At 43.1% G+C, this 21,583-nt stretch overlaps 1 protein-coding gene across 2 annotated transcripts in view; it reads left to right on the top strand.

Annotated features, from left to right (window-relative positions):
• Positions 1–21,583, top strand: part of EFHC1 (EF-hand domain containing 1) — a 40,688-nt gene that overhangs the window by 12,186 nt on the left and 6,919 nt on the right. For both annotated transcript variants that reach the window (XM_073625149.1, XM_073625148.1), the window contains exons 2-8: positions 683–904; positions 2,275–2,562; positions 5,022–5,171; positions 9,684–9,876; positions 13,039–13,259; positions 16,096–16,236; positions 20,004–20,217. In XM_073625149.1, coding sequence (XP_073481250.1) covers positions 683–904; positions 2,275–2,562; positions 5,022–5,171; positions 9,684–9,876; positions 13,039–13,259; positions 16,096–16,236; positions 20,004–20,217 — 1,429 coding nt within the window. The remainder of the gene's footprint in view (positions 1–682; positions 905–2,274; positions 2,563–5,021; positions 5,172–9,683; positions 9,877–13,038; positions 13,260–16,095; positions 16,237–20,003; positions 20,218–21,583) is intronic.

Raw genomic sequence — 21,583 nt, 5'->3', positions numbered from 1 at the left:
AAGCCGTGGAACTAGGATCAGTGGCCACAGGGAAGCAGAAGGTGATGTTATATGATGTTCACTCCTTATGTGCTACTTTGCCAAGGGGTTGAGAGTTCCTGCCTGTAATGGGCTGTTGCTAAACTGACAAAAGCCTGTCAGTCCCCCCCAGGAGTGAACCAGCAGAAGTTGTACAAAGTGGAACCAAGTGTGTGCGGGAGAAAGGAAGAAGAGTCAGTAAATAGAGAGGAAGTGTCCCTGAAGTTGTATCGCTATCACTCTGGGCATCCCATAATCCCTTACCCCATCCAATGTATCATCCCCTAAAAAAACTACATAGAAAAAAAAAAAAAAAAAAAAAAAGCCAAAAACTGATTTCTGTGTCCTAATGAAAGAAGGGAATGCTGTGTGACTGACTGTGCAGCAGTGGTGAACCCATCGATAAAGACATGAATGAGAGAGTTTGGGGTGGAGGAACTTGACTGGCCTGCACAGAGTCCTGACTTCACCCCAATAGAACACCTTAGGGATGAATTAGAGCAGAGACGGCGTGCCAGGCCTTCTCATCCAACATCAGTGCCTGACCTCACAAATGCGTTTCTGGTCAAACATTGGCTATACATTATATCAGAGTGCCAGTGTGCCAGGCTTTTGTGTATGTTATCTTAAAAAATCTAATATTTTATTATTTTGGGTATTTCAGAAATCGGCTTTTCAACGCTCTCAGACGCTGACCTATCGGGATGGATTTAGTCGCCCGCTGCTTCCAACAGTGGGGGTCGGGCGAGACCCAATCACAGTGAACCAGCTGTCACAGGCTGAACTGGATGAGCTGGCTAATAAGAGACCAACGCTGACCTATGGCCAAGCAAAGCAAGCCCCATCGTCTACCTTCATTCCGGCACACGTGGCATTTGACAAGAAGGTAGATATCGGTCAGATACTGTATCATTGACACTATTTACAGACTTTATGCTTGTAATTATTTATAGAATTATTTCCCTACCTGGACAGAACCGGTATACTTACATATATTAGTAATGTACAAGTCAGTCTGGATAAATCAGAGCTATTGAACAGCAGATTTATCATGGGGATAACCATGGGCCTGATCCACCAGTGGTATCCACCCAATGCCTTGTGGGATCTTTACCCAGTGTTGGTCTGGTGAAGGAGCAACAGCACCAACTAGGAGTCTCAAAGTGTCCAGCCAATTTTATGGGAATTTTCTTTGTCATATATGGATAATGGTTTGGTACTTGCTTTCTAATACGCACTACATGTCCCTGTAGTGCCAATAACTGACCTGTAACCCATCACTGTAATGGGCAGCCTTACCGAACAATTGCTTTGGGATAAATTAGAGCGGGGACTGCGAGCCAGGCCTTCTCGTCCAACATCAGTGCCTGACCTCACAAATGCACTTCTGGAAGAATGGTCAAACATTCCCATAGACACACTCCTAAACCTTGTGGACAGCCTTCCCAGAAGAGTTGAAGCTGTTATAGCTGCAAAGGGTGGGCCAACTCAATATTGATCCCTAAGGACGAAGACTGGGATGCCATTAAAGTTCATGTGCATGTAAAGGCAGGTGTCCCAATACTTTCGACAATATAGTGTATATGTAAGTGCACATGAATGTATAATTAAAGCGGGGGTCCACCCACACTGCCAAAAAAAAAAAAATATTAAAAGCCAGCAGCTACAAATACTGCAGCTGCTGACTTTTAATACATGGCCACTTACCTGTCCCAGGGTCCAGCGATGTTGGCAGGGGACGCCAAGAACCCGCTCGGCTCTCGGCAGCTGCCGCCGCCATCCTAGGTTAGGGAATCAGGAAGTGAAGCGTTGCGGCTTCACTTCCCGGTTCCCTACTGCGCATGCGCGAGTCACGCTGCTCATCGTAAGTGGTCCCCACTCTTTCCTGGGAGCTGTGTGTTTCCCAGCAGACAGCGCGGAGGGACAGGAAGAGGCATAGACTCCCATGAGAGTCTATGCCGGAAGTGGGTGCAAATACCTGTCTTAGACAGGTATCTGCACCCCCCTCCCCCCTGAAAGGTGCCAAATGTGACACCGGAGGGGGGGAGGGTTCTGAAAAGTGGAAGTTCCATTTTTGTGTGGAACTCCGCTTTAAGTGCTATAGCAAATACTTTTTTCTAATAGAAGTCCATAGTTCTAGTTTTAAAACAAAATCTTGGACTGGACCGAGGAGTAGGTATTAAACTGTCTTTTTTTATCTTATATTGCTATTTACATTAAACTAAGAACATTTTTCGATTTTTTTTCTAATTGTAGGTTTTAAAATTTGAGGGCTACTTCCAGGAGACTGTCCCCATCTCCCAGGATGAGCACTACAGGGTGCGCAGAGTATGTGTGTACTACTACCTAGAAGATGACAGCATATCAGTGGTGGAACCTCCAGTTGAGAACTCCGGAATACCTCAGGGAACGTTCATCAAGCGCCAGAGACACCCCAAGAATGACAATGGTGATCCCTATCACTGGAGGGACCTTAACGTGGGCATCAACATTATGTTGTATGGAAGGACCTTTCGTATCATCAGCTGTGACCAATTCACAAAGGTATCCTACAGACCATGCAGAGGAGCGTAAAACATAATGCTGCCCAGACCTGGAAAAAAGCCCCATGGGGTACAGGCTAGGATAGCAAAATTCCAGGCAGAGATAGGGTTTGTGTTCAAATATTTGGCGGGTGAGAAAAAATAATGTAATTGTTCTTCTGTTCATTTATTATATAGATGGAATTCATTTGGCATGGAAGGATTGTGTCCAGGGCCGGTGCTACCACTAGGCGAACTAGGCAGCTGCCTAGGGTGCACTGCTGTCTAGGGCACAGCCACGGCCGCTGGTTCGTACTGTTTGACCTTGACCTACAGTAGTCTCTGTCGTTGTATTTTTTTTTTTGGATGCCTGGGTCTTTGGGGTCATGCAGACAGGTTGTCCCACACTCCCTGTTGGCTCCAATGTCTGGAGCTCGGTATGCCGCCACACTGCCCTCTTTCACGATGGCAACAGCAGTCATTGGTTCTGCTGTGGGTCTGTGGGCTGGGGGGTGCAAGTAGCTGGTCGGCCTAGGGTGCAAAATAGTCTAGCACCAGCCCTGATTGTGTCAGAAAGCCTGGATTGCCCTTAAAAGCCCAATTAGATTGTGCCATTTCTTCTCCCAGTGCCGCATGAGAAAGTAAAATGGACAATCTGATTAGCTTCTATAAACAATGCCTACTGACCGCAGCCATTCTTACCTCAAATATATTGATACAGTCTCTCAAACAAGTTTCCTTGTAACCCTATTGGTTCTTCCAGAGGATGTTAAAGATTCTTAGAGCTATTCACAAATTCTCCCTCTGGCTACCACTGTAAGGGGCATTCTTCCCAATGACCACCAATGTAAGGGGCATTCTTCCCAATGACCACCAATGTAAGGGTCAATTCTTCCCCCTGACTACCAATGTAAGGGCCATTCTTCACAATGACTGCCAATGTAAGGGGCATTTTTCCCACTGACTACCAATGTAAGGAGCATTCTTTACAGTGACTAATAAATGTAAGAATTCTTTCCAATGACTGCCAATGTAAGGGGCAATTCTTCCCACTCACTACCAATGTAAGGGGCATTCTTCCCAATGACCGCCAATGTTACATATTTACAGGGGTGGATTGACAACTCATGGGGCCTCTGGGCAATAGGAGAAGATTATGGGGCCCCCGGGCAATAGGAGATTATGGGGCCCCCAGGCAATAGATTATGGGGCCACACAGTATATACACACACAGACACAAAATATACACACACAGTATACACATACACACACACTGAAAAGGTACTGGAGAGGCGGGGCAGCTATAATCTTTGGATTTTATAAAAAAACACAGATTTTTACATACTGTCCCTGGTTTTATTGGGGCTGGCAACCCTGATGGGGCCCCTTAGTGTCATGGGGCCCTCGGGCAGTGCCCGAATGCTCGAATGGTCAGTCTGCCCCTGTATAATTATAAAGTTAGTCAGGTTGAAAAAATACACAAGTCCATCTAGTTCAACCAATAAAAAAAAATACAAAAATCATACAATCCCGTGTGGTTGTTTTTAAGGAGCACAATACAATAAAACGTGAACAAAAAAGAGCTGCATGGTCAAGTTGCCAGAAAGAAGCCTTTACTGTACAAGTTCCACAAAAAAGCCTGGTTACAATATGCCCAACAACTTCTTAACATGCCTCAATGTCTTTTTTGTGGCCAAGCGCAGTAAAGGCTTCCTTCTGGCACCTTAACCATGCAACTCTATTTTGTTCAATAATCGTTAAATTGTGCTCCTTAAAAACAACCACACCGTCTTTTTGCAGAGCAGCCTGTATTTCTGCTGAGTTTACCTGTGGGGTTTTTCTTTGTATCCTGGGCAATTCTTCCGCCAGTTGTGTCTGCAATCTTTCTTGTTCTACCTGACCTTGGCTTGGTATCAAAAGAGCCCCACATTTTCCACTTCCTAATAAGGGATTAAACAGTATTGATTGGCATATTGAAGGCTTTGGATATCTTTTTATATCCTTTTCCATCTTTGTAAAGTTTCATTACCTTGTTACGCAGGTCTTTTGACTGATCTTTTCTAACTCCTCATGGCTCATTGTCTAGCCTGCATAGCGCGTCCAAGTGAGAGCTAACAAACTCATTGACTATTTATACACAGACACTAATTGTAATTTAAAAAGCCACAAATGTGAGAAATTAACCTTTAATTGCCATTTTAACCTGTGTGTGCCACCTTCTGTGTCTGTACCCAGGCCAAACATTCCAGGGTATGTAAACTTTTTATCAGGGCCATTTGGGTGATTTATGTTATTATGATTTAAAAAAAACTATGTGATAATAAATGGCTTCATGTGATTGCTATTCTTAAATAAAAGACAGTTTTTTGGCATGATCAGTCCTATTTTCAATATTAATGCCAAAATTTCACAATTTCTGTGTATATATACACACGCACATCAGCTGATTCTCTTCTTATACAATTTAATCTTCATACACAGGATTTCTTGGAAAGTGAAGGCATTGAACTAAACCCTATGGAAGGGATCCCTACTGATCCTTACACCGAGCTACGCAAACAGCCTCAACGCACCTACAATACCCCGTCTGATTTTGACAGACTCAAGCAGTTCCTAACAATGGATCGCAAGGTATCTATCTATCTATCTATCTATCTATCTATCTATCTATCTATCTATCTATCTATCTATCTATCTATCTATCTATCTATCTATCTATTATTTATACGCTCTATCTCTCTATGATCTTCCTTCTTCTACACTGGTGTTCCAGCCTTAGTACATACAGTAATGTACCTCTCTGTATGTGTATTAAAGGAAAGTTGCTTTTTATTTTGGCCACACATGATATATCAAAGAGTAATGTGTTCAATTAAATTATTTCTTTTCAATGATTTTTATTGAAAACAGATTTAGACAGGCTATGAAGTACTTAATAGTACTTTAAATGTCAAACATCTGTGTTACAAATGGGGATCATCAAAGCCGTCGTGTTCTGGTCATACCACAACTAAACCACAATATGGTGACTGTCCATGACCATCTCTGCCCAGAGGGGCAACATGGAGACATGGGAAAAGCATGAAGGTTAAGGTAGTCCATTCAGTGTAGGCATAGTAATATTGATACTAACATATAGGACAATTCAGGACTATTCTTCATATATGGTTCCAGAATGGGAAGAAAGGAAGAGGAGGATGGGATCCTATAAAAATGGCTTCTGTACAATGCCACCAAAATTGCCAATGCTAAACTCAATTAAATGTTAAATTAGATTTGTATTAAATGGTATTTAAGTAAATATTACATTGAAGTAATATATTAATATGCAGTGTTAAATCCTCATATTAGGAGGAAGCTCTCTATTGATGTGCATGCAATATTTTCATGAAACGACTCATTTTGTAAACCTATGATTTACCTCTTAAGATTTATACAGCTCGCTCTTCCATGTGCTGTGCTTCCCCTAACTTCCGTTCAGGAAGCAAGCACACTCTCTCCCCCACATGGCCCCTTGCAGGACTACATGTCCCATGATCCCTCACTTATGCATTGGCAATGCAAGTTTTGTTGGTCTCTCCACTCTCATGTTACCCCAGCAGAGAACCAATAGAATAACTAGCTGTGTAGTCCTTAGGCAACCAACACGCACTGCTAAGGCTAGGAGCCAGGATAGCACAGGAAATATAGTAGCAAAGTAAACAGATGTTCTTGTCTGGCTGTGTTCTTTTACTTGTTATCCATTGGGTTTCATAAGACTTTGGGGGAGATTTACTAAAACTGGTGCACACAAAATCTGGTGCAGCTGTGCATAGTAACCAATCAGGTTCTAACTTCAGCTTGTTCAATGAAGCTTTGACAATAAGCCCCCGTTCACATCAGGCCGTTTTGACATACAGTTTGATATGATAAATCACATGTCAAATCACCGGCAACGGCACCGCCTGAATCTGTGCGACGCTGCATCGATTCCCAAATGTAGTTCCTGCACTACTTTTGGCTACTTTGGGGGCGATTTTAATAGACATTTGTGCAGGAACCCACATAGATGTCTCTGAAGTCGCCCCGAAAGTCGGACTGGAATGCGGGTTTTAAATCGTGTGAGTTCAGCTGAAATCGTGTGGTCAATAAATGGATTATTTCGATTGATAAGGATCAATCATCCCTGCCAGATACTCAGATCAAAGTCAACTAAATCAGTATTTTCATGGTTGTTCTATATACTTGTGAAAGAATCACAAACAATCTTTGATCGACCATTTACTTTTAAATGTATTACTTACGACTAGAACTGCTGCTCTCAGAACAGGGATCACACATACCATAGCCCTGGACACAAGTTAAAGCGGTACTAAACCCAAAAGCAAACATTCAATGTACTGCAGCTCACCAATTCTAAGATGTGGAAGCTGCATTAGTTTTATTTTTAGGCTTGCTTTCTTCTATTTTCACCTGATGATCTGGCCAGTAAGTCTGTTTGTCAAAAGAACAATTGCTCTGTATCAGTTACAGGGATGAGCAGGGGCAGCCCGTCCATTAAGGGCGCACGGGCGCCGCCCCCTCTCTCCAGGTACCCCCTCTATGAATAATAGATAGATTCATGCATTGCATAAATCTATCCATGGCTGCCACCGCCACCCCCTATTCAGGCGTCCAGCTCCCTTTTAGACGTCAGGCGCCTGAATTACAGCGGCGGGGGGTGTTTTTGAAGCACCTGATTAGAGCCATAGGCTCCAATAGGCTTCAAAAAAGGTGAACTGGGAGCGCAGAGCATTGCACTCGGAGTCCACCCAGGTGTGTTAGAAAAGCGAATGAATATTCGCTTTTCTAACACTGAACCGCCTCTCCGCCAATCAGGAAGCGCGGGTCTGTTACTCGTCACCTGATTGGCTGAAAAGACAGGCGCTGCTATTGGACGCTTATCAGGAGGAGGGAAGGAGATGCATGGAGGACACAGCTTGCCACTGTCTGACCCGCTGCAAGGTCCCACAGCTCGCCGCCATTATACGCTGCCTGACCCGCCACCGAGATAGGGTAAGTGCCGTTCAAACGGGGAGCTGGCGGGGGGGGTCACAGTGGCAACATTTGATGGGCACAGTGGCGGCATTTGGGCACAGGGGCAGCATTTGATTGGATACAGTGGCAGCATTTGATTGGCTACAGTGGCGGCATTTGAATGGCACAGTGGCAGTATTTGAATGGCACAGTTGCAGTATTTGAATGGCACAGTGGCAGCAATTGATGGGCACAGTGGCTGCAATTGATGGCACAGGGGCTGCATTTGATGGGCACAGTGGCTGCAATTGATGTTTTTTTTCAGTATTTTTTCAGAATTTTTCAGTTTGTTTGCAAAATTTTGAGCACCAGCCGCCACTGGGGATGAGACAATCCATAAACCACTTACAGGGGTGCTACAATGACCAGCTTTAATTTATTTTTGTAAAACCTTTATTGTAAAAAGAAAAAAAAAATGTTGCTGTAACCGCTTCTAAAGTGTTAGGTAGAGTTTGGATTCAATTTGTAAAATCTGCTAGTACATCTAACACTCCCCCCAGACCAAAGGTGCCACCTGTGCTCCTTCATCCAGAGTGGGGGCGCTTTAATACAGGAGGTGTGTTACTGGCCAAATCATCAGGTGAAAACAAAGGGAAAAAAGCCTAAAAAACGAAAACTAATGCAGCCACCACATCTAAGGATTGGAAAGTTGAAATATAGTATATTTTTGGTTTTGGGTTTAATAGCGCTGTAATGAGCTCAGAGCTGTAAACCAGTCAGCAGCTCCCACCAGGGAGTGGAAGAGTTTAACTCTTTCCCGAAGAAGCTTTTAAATATGGGCTGATAAACACAGCTTACCAAGACAAATATTACTGATGGCCTGGGTATGTCACTAAGTAACATAGAGGCAATCAGGGGAGTAGGGAGAAGTAGGTATTCCCCTGGTGACTGCAGCTGGAATAAAATAGTGATTGCATATTCCCAACTATTTCAAATTGGAGGGACTGTCCCTCTTTTGTAATCAAATCCCTCAGTCGCTCGTTCTTCCTCAATTGTCCCTCTTTTTGCTCTGATGAGTACTCCAGCATGTGCCTCCACTTTCTGGGTGGTCATACCCAAATCACTTTAAATATATGTGGATTGCCCACCATACTTACTATACAGGTTGGTCCCACCCAGACCCCACCTCTAAATGTGCAAGGACCACCCACTCACAGCCATGGTGTATGTGCAGTAACTCAAATAAGGTTGATGTTGTGATCCCAGGACCTAGCCCTGAACACAGCATTAGTGAGACAAAGGGCCAAGGTGTGGGTGTTAAACTAGTCCATTCATACTTGTGCAACTTAAAAATTGTGCAATTTCCATTGTGGCTTTACACAGTGACTTGATTTTAATACGATTATTCATTTACTTGTTAAAAGGGGCTTCCAGATTCCTAAAAGCTTCCTGCCCCGCAGATCCCCACAACCACTGGCCAGGGTTGTGGGAAAGAGGCCATTGTCCCCATCACAAGAGGCCCTTTGCCCCAAAGCTCATTCGTCCACCCCCTCCCTTTCCTGGCCTGCCGGGTTGCATGTACCAATATGGGTCTGGTGTTAATTTTGGGGGGAGGGGTCCCATGCCATATTTATTTTTTGCATTTTGGCATGGGGTTCCCCTTAAAATCCATACCAGACCCCAAGGGCCTGGCATGAATAGGGGGGAACCCCACGCTTTTTTTCATTTATTTTTCATTGCTGGCATTTTTTTTCACAAGTCGCATGTAGGTGCTACTTGAAAAGTTAGAGCAAAGTAGTGCAGGAACTACTTTAAAGTTACTGCGACTTTAAGTTGCACAGATAGGAACGGTGCTCATTGGGAAACATGGGGTCCAAAGTCACATGACAAGACACACAAGTGTGAATGCGGCCTTACCTTTTATCCAACCTGTAAATTGAATTTGATAAGCCAGTGTAAAGAAAAAGTATGGGTTTAGCCAAGTAATTGTTTGTGTATAAATTCTTTGTGGTCCACATAACCGGGATCATGGCAGGGTTGTGTCCTTTGCCTACATACTTTGTGTCCCTCAGAACTGGTTTGGTGATTGGCTGGTACGAAAGTAACATCCTGCAATTTCAGGCTCTTGAATTTTCTCTACCTTGAAAGGTGCTGCGCTTCTTCTCTCTGTGGGATGACTCGGACAGCATGTTTGGGGAGGCACGCCCGGTCATTATACATTACTACCTGGTGGATGACACGGTGGAGGTCCGAGAGGTCCATGAAAGGAATGATGGAAGAGATCCCTTCCCTGTGCTGATGAAGAGGCAGCACCTACCCAAATCTATTAAAGACTTAAAAGGTGAGAAGGTGCTCAGAAATGAGGAGCAAACAAGGCTTTGTGGATGGCATCATTTCTGTCCATGAAACAGAAACCTACTCACAGTACCTAGTTCTTCTCATCTGCCGAAGGCAAGCCTGAAATTAGGGGCAGGTTATCAGGTTATCAATGGTCCACGCTTGGAACCAGCATCTGATATATTTATCCTGTTCAATGCATGCATGCACAGTTATAAAGAAGATCGGACTTTCCGACAACAAAACCGTGGAATTTTGTTTGAAGGGTGTTGGCTCCAACTTGTCTTGCATACACACGGTCACACAAATGTTGGCCAACATTTACGAATGTAGTGACGTACAAGACGTACATGCTATCTCCATTACGAACGCTAGTTTTACAAGACCGAGCGATTCCAGCTCATTCTTGATTCTGAGCATGCGTGGACTTTTGTCCGACAGACTTGTGTACACGATCGGAAAGTCCGACAACACACATTTGTTAGCGGAAAATTTGAGAACATGCTAGCCAACATTTGTTGGCGGAAAGTCCGACAACAATTGTCCGCATTGTCAGCTTTCACATGCGTTTGCAAATGTGTGCTAACTAAACCCCTGCTTTTAACAGACGGTTAGACAGGCTAATTTGGTTGGTCAGCAGACTGGTTGGTGAGTTGAGCTATGGAATTGTTTTTGTCTTACAACAATTGTCCGATGGAGCATACACACGGTCGGACTTTCTGCCAACAGCCTGACATCCAACATTTCCCGTCGGAAAATCCAATCGTGTGTATGGGGCTTAACACTTCCAGGTATATAGTACCCCTTACCAAGATCACAGTGCTTCCCTGGACAATGCCCTAATCTGCTTTGTTCTCCAGAAGGACAGTTGCATTTTTGTTTAGGCATCATCCAAGGTCCCTCTCTACTTCCTTGACTGGTGATGGCTGATAGATGACAGAGATCAGCTACAATGTTACAGTCTGTTCAACGGGGGGAAAGGAGACTCTGAGAATTCTTCCTCCTGCCTGCAGCTGACTGGTGACGTCATCTCAACCTAGGCAAAGTGACCAAACTGGAGCTCAAGGATGGCATTTTAATTATAAAAGATGTTGTTTTTCTGAAAATGTACACTATGGCCCCATGCACACTGAACATTTTTACAGCTGCTCTTAGGGGAGTTTGGTGGGGGTTTTTCCTGCCCCTAAACGCCCCTGCATGTTAGCCTATGCGTCCATGCACACATAGGCATTTATAGGCCCTTAGAGGCAGGGGTGTTTGAAGGCAGAAAAAAACCCACTGCCAGTGTGTCCAGGAGCAGCAGAGTTTTCGCAGAAAAAACACTTGACGTGCATAAACGCGCCTAAGTGCTAGACACGTTTAGTGTTTGAGCGTTAATTCATTTCAATGGCCAAAATAAATAAACGACTATTCTGGCTACTGAAATGAATTCAATCCTAGGTGCTTGACACGTCTGAATGCATCACACGCATTTACATGTCCTGTGTGCGTGAGGCCTATTGCTTTTATTGTGACATATCAGAAATATATTCTTGCAGACTTGGTCAGTGGAAATATAAATTTTAAATATTCATTGGCAATTTCCTATTTCACAAAAAAAAAAAAAAAAAAAAGAAAAGTACTTTTCAAAGTTTCATATTTTTATTCCTGAAGATAATAAATAAAAATATATATATATAAAAAACACAGAAACATTATTTTAAAAGACGTACGCCAGCCAAAATCAATGTTTTGGAAGGAGAAGGAAAGGTTTAGAGCCTTTGTCATTTTTATTCCTGTTGGTGTCCCTATTGGGGAGATTTCCTCCCACTTCCTGTCAGGATGTGAAGAGGGTGAAAGGGAACACATGACAATATTTTTATTGTTGTTTGTGCCTTCCTGTTTCAGTAAAAAACACATACTGCATTTCTTGTATAGGTGTCACAGGGACAAGAAGTGAAAGTCTCACCAATGGGGTCACAGACACAAGAAAAACGTGTGTAAAAAAAGGAAACCAAAAAAACGGCCTAGGGGTCCAAAGTTGTTTAGTCATGGTATTAACCTTCTAACCCTCCTGTATTGAATTGTATTGTTGCTGTATTGTCTCCTTTTATATTGTAACGCACAGCGCAAACTGTTGGCGCTATATAAATCCTGTATAATAATAATATTAATTCATAACAGGCAGAAATAAAATGGGCAATGCATTGCAGACTCAAAGATCTCCCGCATCTATAGGGTTTAGATGTCATCAGTGGTTTGGAGGACATATTCACTAGGGTTATTTGTTTTCTGTGTAAATGTTAATAAAATATCTAGGATCGGTACATCAGCAAAACATTAATGTAAGAAGTATTTTCATAAATTACTGATTATGAATATTTTAAAACGTTTACACAGCAAACAATTAATCCTGGTGACTATGCCATTTCTGAGTCCTCCACACCACTGATAACACCTAAGCTCTGAAGTATGGGGAGATCTTTGAGACTCCCATAACACATTGGGTATTTCATGGTATTGTTATGAATTAAAACCAATACTAAAAGACTGAAGCTCTAGACCTATTGCTTGGCACTCTCATTAGTCTTTGTACACATGGATCTTCAGCTCTAGGTTCCCTCCCCAGTTTTTGGTTGGGAGCGCCACTGAGCCCTTAATTTGAAGCCTACTGATAAGTTGAATCCAGCACCTCCTTCTTTTGGAGAAATAAAAACCAGGTTTTAACTCTTCCCCCTCTATCCAAATTTTGCCTGGCTTTCAGTTGAGTTTTATTGACACCTTTAGGGATTAGTACTGTATATGTTACATTCTATTTTTTGTGAATAAATGTACAGTAGGTACAATAATCATGCAATTTTCACAATTGTGTAAACCAGGGGTGTCAAACTCATTGCAGGCATAAAGTGTGAGAACCACTGGAAATGGCCTGGAGGGCTTTGTGTTTGACACATGTGGTGTACACAGTTACCTTACATCCATGTACAATGAATTTCTGCTGAAGCGGTGGAGCTCATGTTTATGGGCCAAAAACAACCGCCAGTTTTCAGAAGCTAATAACTAACATCTAACACTCACAAACCTGTCTTGTAATTATTCCTGGGCCACATCTGGTTCCTCTTATTGTGAGGTTGGGTCAGGTTATTTATTTAGGTCTCTTTAGTAATGTCTCATTTCACCCGTACAGACACCTTCCCTAAATGTGTCCTGGAGATGTCAGACCAGGAGGTAACGGAGTGGTACTCCCCCCGAGATTTCATGGTGGGGAGTCACATCACAATCTTGGGCCGTAAGTTCTTCCTATATGACTGTGATGCTTACACTCGAGACTTCTACCAGAAGAACTTGGCAATCGCAGACCTGACGCCTGTTAGCGTGGAGAAGAAGGTGATTGAAGAAGTGAAACAGGTAAGGATATAGTAGGAGCTTTGTGTTATAGCATACAGACTTATTGCAGGGAAGGGTTACAAGTGTCTGGAATTCCCGTACACTATGGACAAGATGAAGCTCTAATGTCTCACTACGTGTAGGCACTTGTAAAGGCCCTTTTTACAAGTAAAAAAAAAACAGCTTGTAGAAGACGGTGATGTAGGGAGGAAGTCTATGCAAAGTTCCTTATTTATCAATGTGGTGTAAAGATATACACCATTCAAAAGTAAAATGCATACAAGGACATGGCCCTTGGGGGTTTTTTTAACAAGGGGTTGCTGTTGTGCACCAAGCCACTGGAAAAAGGGCCTGCTGTGAGCAATCTGAGTTCTGTGAACATTGCTTTTTCCTAGATTCGACTTTCATTCGCACAGTGGCCACGGATGGTTCTTTGTTATTGTCCTGTGTGTCCATTTTTCCACCAGCTCCCTATCCTTACTTGGGGCTGTGAGCTAAGTGAGGGGGTTGGGAAAGGGCTGGGAGAACATTGCTCTCTATCACTGCTTAGTCCTTGCCCGGCTTTGGTCAGGTTTGTTGAAGCCTTCAAGCACCCTTCAGGTCTAGTTGAACATAGTATTAAACCCCCAGCGTTTTTTAGTTTAACACAAATAAACACAAAAAAAAAAAAAAAATCCCCAGTAAACTATTTGTTAAAACTCTTACCCTAGCACAACTTTTAATGTGACTAGCTCATGTTTTTTCAGTGCTGCTTCCCTGAACTTCACAGGAAAGAGTTAAAGTGACAGTAAAGCCATTTTTTGGACTTGTACCTACAGGTAAGCCTATAATAAGGCTTACCTGTAGGCACATGGAATATCTCCTAAACTTGCGGTGTTTAGGATATGCAGCCGTTGACGTCACAGGCTCATGCCTTCTCCATGCTGCTTCCCTGAACTTCACAAGAAAGAGTTAAAGTGGAGTTCCACCCACCTTTGAGAGGTGGTCTCAAATGAAAGACCGCCTCTTCACCGCTCGATTTTGGCTAGTTAGAAAATGTATTTTTTCTTCTAACTTACCTTTTTATGAAGTACAGCCTGTACTTCCGATCCATATGGTCCGCAGCGCAGGGCGTCATATCCTCTACTTGGGCAAGCCCCCCCCCCCATGTCTTCTGGAACCTGTGTGTGTCCCAGAAGACAGCCGGCCATTCACAAAGCGCGGCGCTACTCGCGAATGCGCAGTAAGAAACGGGCAGTGAGGCCGCAAGGCTCCACTGCCTGTTTCCCTTAATTAGAATGGTGGCGCCTACATCAGATCCAATGGATGGATCGGCCACAGGGGGCCGACATTGCGGGCTCCCTGGACAGGCAAGTGTCCTTATTAAAAGTCAGCAGCTACAGTGTTTGTAGCTGCTGACTTTAAAAAAAAAAAAAAAAAAATTGTGCGTGGAACACCGCTTTAACGTGGTAGTAAAGCCATTTTTTGGACTTGTATTATAGGCTTACCTGTAGGCACATTGAATATCTTCTAAACTTGAGATATTCCCACTGGATGCAGGCAGTGACGTTACCGACGCATGTGCTCTGAAGGTTCGGCATACTGTGCCAGACCTTCAGAGCTACATGCCTCAGATGATGGCCCCCACGTACATGTGCAGGAGTGACATCATCGCGGCCCCACCCACTGATACAGCCATAGCCCACTAACCTGGAATGAGGACCGGGTGAAGATGGAAGGCCTGTCAGTGGTGATAGTGCACCGCTGGAGGGCTTTGTTTTAAGGTATTTCATAGTGTGCTAGTATGCAATGCTGGAGGGCTTCATTTTAAGGTATTTCATAATGTGCTAGTATGCAATGCATACTAGCACATTATACCATTGCCTTTGCAGGGGTTTTTGTTTTGCTACTCACGGTTTACTACCGCTAGAACAGTGGGCAGTGCACTCACCATGTGAAAATATATATGATCTAAATATATAAACTCGCGCTGATGGTGTGGAAAAAAGGGTAATAAAAAATGAAAAATGAGTAATGAAAAATGAATGAAGCTGTTATACACAAAGAGCAGTGCACTCACCAGTCAGTCTGTTAGCTTGGAGGGGGGAAAAGGAGAGTATGGAGGATCAGGGGAGTGCCTTGCTGCCCTAGGCTATGGGGCTGTGTATTTCTCTTAATTCACACAGTGTAGGGAGACAAACTCTAGTCCCTGCATGTAAGGGTGACTCCATAGGATGCTGCAAGAGGAAGGAGCCACCCTGAAACAGGAAACCTGGGGCAGCATTCATGGCACCAGCTGGAAAGAAAGATAAAGAAGCTGCACATTCAGTAAGTGGTTAAATCAGCTGCTGAACATACTTGAAAAATGGAGGGTTTAATATAATTTTTTAGGATGTTATACACAGATCTTCATGGGATATGATCATAACATAATGAAGAGAAAGGGTGCCAGATCCATAGGGGAGGTGATCGCTCTCACATGTTCCAATGACAAATATCAGAGCTTGGATTTCTCCTCACTTTAGAAAGATTTTCTCTCACATCCTGTTGTATCTCCAAGACAAGAGGTGAGAGGAAAAAAAAAATGGGGACGCACCCAGAAATAAACACCCAACAGAAGTTCAAATTTTTTGCCCACTGTGTGAAACGCCAATAAACATTTGGGTTGCTACTAATCACATTCCCTAACGTACAAATGAGCAATAGAGGGACCCTTGCCAGCCTTTATGTTAGAATAATGAGCCAGAATCCATCCTTCCTGGAAATACACCATTGTTTTCCTGTAGTATAAATGGTGGTGGTTATACGGGGTGATGGTTGGTTCCTCCTGCTGTCCTGATGTTGTATTATCTGTATATCTCTTCCTTTGTGTCACCAGGAGATCCCTCCTTACAATGGTTTCGGCCTGCTGGAAGACTCTCTTCAGAACTGTCTGACTCTGATTCCCAAGCCGCCCAAGAAAGACGTGATTAAAATGTTAGAGAACGACCACAAAGTCCTGAGATATGCAGCTAGTCTGGTAAGAAGGAATTATCAGTCGAGGTAAAACAGACACCAACCCCCACCTGCTGAGACCATATTCACATTATACACGGAGCAAATGTTTCCTGGTTAGGCATGAGACCAGATCTATTCATTTCAGTTATAGGCTGAGATATTAAGGCTGGTCATAAGAAGATATATTTCTGAGAACAAAGAGGGTGAGATCAGAGCAGTGGGATCTGCTTTTCACCAAATGGTAAAGGGGATGAGGCCCCAAAAGGGAACCAATGGCAGAGCCGCGCCCCCAACCCCCCCCCCCAAAGCACATATCCCCCTATGTTGAGGGCACTGAGCCTGGTATGGTTCAGGATGTGGGGGGGGGGGGGGGTCTCTTGCTCGTCCCCTCCCTTTCCTGACCTGCCGGGGTGCATGCTCAGATAAGGGTCTGGTATGGATTTTGGGGGGCCCCACTACGTTTTTCTTAACAAATTTTCGCATGGGGGGTCCCCTCTGGGTCCATACTAGACGCGAAGTGCTGAGTATGGACCTGGGGGGGGACCCTATGCGTTTTTTTCACGATTTTTTATTTGCCAGCAATTTTTCTTTTTTACATTCAGTTGTCAGCGAGGGACAGCTGATAATACATAGGTTGTTAGCCGGCAGCCGGTTTCCCCGCCCTCTCCTTAGCAACCAGCTATATACAGAGTTTGAAGTTCAGTTCAATCACTTTTTTTTTTTGTGAAAAACGGATGTCAGCTGACATGAAAACGGATGTAAAAATTTACATCTGTATCCGTTTTTGATCCGTTTTTTTACAAAAAAAAAAAAAAAAGGTGACTGAACTGAACTAAAAATCTGAACGACCGTGTGAAAGGACTCTAACGCTGCACATCACCCAGAACACATCATCCCCACTGTGAAACACGGTGGTGGCAGCATCATGTTGTGGGGATGCTTTTCTTCAGCAGGGACAGGGAAGCTGGTCAGAGCTGATGGGAAGATGGATGGAGCCAAATACAGGGCAATCTTAGAAGAAAACCTGTAATGCTGCATACACACAGTTGGAATTTCCCTCAAAAAAAGGGAAAGGAGCTTTTGGTCGGATATTCCGACCGCGTGTACGCTCCATCCAACTTTTTCTGTCTGAATTTCCGCCAGCAAAAGATTGAGAGCTGGTTCTCTATTTTTCCAACAGAAAAAGTTCTTGGTGGAAATTCCGATTGTATGTATGCAATTCCGACGCGCAAAAAAACACACATGTTCGGAAACAATTCGACGCATGCTCGGAAGCATTGAACCTCATTTTCTTGGCACGTCGTAGTGTTGTGCGTCACCGCGTTCTTGACAGTCGAAAGTTCAGAGAACTCTTGTGTGACCGTGTGTATGCAAGCCAAGCGTGAGCGGAATTCCGTCAGAAAAACCATCCAAGATTTTTCCGACAGAAATTCCGCTCGTGTGTACGTGGCATTAGAGTCTGCAAAAGACTTGAGACTGGTGTGGAAGTTTCCCTTCCAGCAGGACAACGACCCTAAACTTATAACCAGAGCTACAATGGAATGGTTTAGATCAAAGCATATTCATGTGTTAGAATGGTCCAGTCAAAGTCCAGAACTAAATCCTATTGAGAATCTGTGGCAAGACTTGAAAATTGCTGTTCACAGACGCTCTCCATCCAATCTGACAGAGCTGGAGCTATTTTGCAAAGAATGGGCAAAAATTTCACTCTCTAGATGTGCAAAGCTGGTAGAGACATCCCCAAAAAGACTTTGCAGCTGTAATTGTAGCAAATGGTGGTTCTATAAAGTATTGACTCAGGGGGGCTGAATGCAAATACACACCACACTTTCACATATTTATTTGTAGAAAATTATTGAAAACCATTTATCATTTCCCTTACACTTCACAATTATGTGCCACTTTGTGTTGGTCTATCACATAAAATCCCCAAAAAATACATTTACAATTTTTGGCTGTAACATGATAACATGTGGAAAATTTAAAGGGGTATGAATACTTTTTCAAAGCACTTTATGTGTGTTTCACTTGAGCTGCCAACATTATTTTTTAAAAATGATGCAATATATCAGTCTAAAGTAAAAACTTTACAGATGATTGGCAGCAAAATATTACTACCCAAACTATATTTAATAAAAGTAAGTCATTTTTCTTATATATTTTATTGCGATTTTATATACATTTTTTTTTTTATACTGGTTGTTATTATTTTTGTATGGAAGGGGGCTCAGGGAAGTTGCCCCCTTATAAATCCAGCACTGCCTACAGCAGCTAAATTACCAAGAACCCTCGCTGGGGTTCTGGCATGTAATCTGTGTTGGTCCCATTTGCATATATGAGTGGGGGGGTCAAAGAGCAGCTGCATTCAACTTACTGGATATAGAGGCCTCAAGTGTAGCCCCTGACATAGCCAAAGGGCCACACACAATATTTAGAGAATGTAATGCTAAAGCAACCTGAAAACATGCAACAGGAGATGGTCAGAGTCTGTAGACACACTATAAGACCTCTTGCACACGATAGTCCTGTTTGGGCATTTACTTTTTCAGACTTTTTTTTTTTTCTTATGCGTTCGTGCACATTTTTGCGCAGTAGCTTGTTCTCGCATTGTCAATGGACAAATCTGTGCGAATTTTCATGCAAACGTGCGCATTTGCATGCATGAGACGTGAATTACTGACTTTTTTTTTTTTTTTTTTACTGAAGAATACACAGTGCTTGTTTTACGCGCCTGTGTGCATAGGCACATTACAATTAACGGGCTGTATTTTGACTCGGTCATAATATAAGATGTACTGAGCTTTTTCAAGCTGCAGTGTGAAAGACGCCTAAGAGTTATTAAGAAACTGGGGACAGCGGTAAAATAGCTCATAGCGTCTTTCAATTTTTTTTTTTTTTTTTGCAATGTGCTAAATAACTTGCTGTATTTTAATGCTGGCATCCACAGACATTCTTAACAATCAGGAAATAGCTGGTTGTCAAGGATCCAGCACCCATTGCGTCCTTAACAACCAAGACTCGTGTACTGTCAGCGGGATTTCTTGCTGACAGCAGAAAAAAAAAAAAAAAGCTCTTTTTTTATGTTTGCAAAGAATACATTTTTTAAAAAATGGCATTGGCTGTTTTTTTTTTAACATTTTTTACCCCGGCTCCTCTTTTGTGTACATTCTGCTGTCAGCGGGCAATTCCACTGACAGCAGATGAGTCATGGCTGTTAAGGACACAGCAGGTGCTGGCTACTTGACAACCAACTGAAATTAAATAGTATTTTTTTTTTTTTAACTATTGCATGCCTAGACCACCACTTATTTAATGCATGCATTCATTTATTTCCTTTACTAGACTGACTTTTATATGCAGTATTTACCAAGCATTTTTGCTTTTTGAGGTAAATACCACATAAAGGGATAGTGAATTTACATTTTCAGTATATTTGAGAAATTTGTGTCACACGACGCAAGTGCCACATGCAATAACCCTTAGTGAATTGAGCACACTGTGTTACTGGCAGGATCACTAGGTAAAAATAAAAAGAGAAAAGAAAACTAATGCAGCAACAACATTAAAGGACTGGTATGCTCCAATAAATAGATGCTCTTGAATTGTCTGACTTTTTTTGTTTTACATCAGAGTTGCTTATAAAATATGCATCTAGCCTTCCTCAAGCTTCCCCTGAGCTGTTTTAACTTGCATGAGCATTCCCATTGACTTGCATAAGGGTGACAAGCAGTTCAGATCCAAACAAATGCCCATGTACTATACACATAAGCCTTGATATTTCCTCCTTAGGACTCAATGAACCCTGAAGATAAAGGAAGACGTTTTATCCTCTCTTACTACCTCTCTGATGATATGATCAGCATCTATGAGCCTCAGATCCGAAATTCTGGAATTATTGGAGGAAAATTTCTAGAAAGGACCAGAGTCCTGAAACCAGGTTCTTCCATCGATAATCCCAGCTACTATGGGCCGTCAGACTTCAAGATTGGCTCCGTGGTGGAAGGTTTGTCACTTACCTTGGGATGTAATGGGTTCCACCTTAATAGGGTTTTCTACTTTATAGGTTGATCTAATCCAGGGGTCTCCAAAACTACGGCCCTCCAGTTGTTCAGGATCTACAATTCCCATCATGCTTAGTCATGTCTGTGAATGTCAGAGTTTTACAATGCCTCATGGGACGTGTAGTTCCTCAACAGCTGGAGGGCCGTAGTTTGGAGATCCCTTAATCCTTTCTTTAACTTCACTTCAATAGTCAACGTTCAATGTACTCCAGTATTTATATTTTCATGCCAATACTTACCCTAAAGTAGATTCATCTTTCCCATTGCTTTTCATGCATGTTGGTGGACAGGCAGCTCAAGCTCAGCCGAGTAGTGTTTTTTTTTTGCATTATTTATAAAGGTAAATTTACATTTCAATGCACTACCAAGGGGGAGGCTGGCAATACATAGCATTTCACTCTGCAGGTCTGCCTTCCAGACCAACAAGAAATCAGCAAGTGGTTCTTGTATGCTTCTACAGGTCCAATTTAAAGTATGTATATGGACACTGCTGATGTATTTTTAAAGATGCATGCTCCACCCTGAAATCTCCACTGCCCCGAAACATGCATTTAGTCATTGAGGTCTGAAATCCTGCCACGCACATTTGAGAGTCAATGACTTCCTGCCACGCACATTTGAGAGTCAATGACTTCCTGCCACGCACATTTGCGAGTCAATGACTTCCTGCCACGCACATTTGCGAGTCAATGACTTCCTGCCACGCACATTTGCGAGTCAATGACTTCCTGCCACGCACATTTGCGAGTCAATGACTTCCTGCCACGCACATTTGCGAGTCAATGACTTCTTGCCACGCTTATTTGCGAGTCAATGACTTCCTGCCACGCACATTTGAGAGCCAATGACTTCCTGCCATGCACATTTGCGAGTCAATGACTTCCTGCCATGCACATTTGAGAGTCAATGACTTCCTGCCACGCACATTTGCGAGTCAATGACTTCCTGCCACGCACATTTGCGAGTCAATGACTTCCTGCCACGCACATTTGCGAGTCAATGACTTCCTGCCACGCACATTTGAGAGTCAATGACTTCCTGCCACGCACATTTGCGAGTCAATGACTTCCTGCCACGCACATTTGCGAGTCAATGACTTCCCGCCACGCACATTTGAGAGTCAATGACTTCCTGCCACGCACATTTGAGAGTCAATGACTTCCTGCCACGCACATTTGAGAGTCAATGACTTCCCGCCACGCACATTTGCGAGCCAATGACTCTCTAGGCAGTGAAGCTAGGATCAGTATTAAAGTGTGATTTTCAAATCAGCTATAGCATATTTCTAATTTATAGATCGCAAAAGCA

Source organism: Aquarana catesbeiana, linkage group LG04, assembly GCF_042186555.1.
Source record: "Aquarana catesbeiana isolate 2022-GZ linkage group LG04, ASM4218655v1, whole genome shotgun sequence".
NCBI lineage: Eukaryota > Metazoa > Chordata > Amphibia > Anura > Ranidae > Aquarana > Aquarana catesbeiana.
This window is presented reverse-complemented; position numbering and strand designations above follow the sequence as displayed.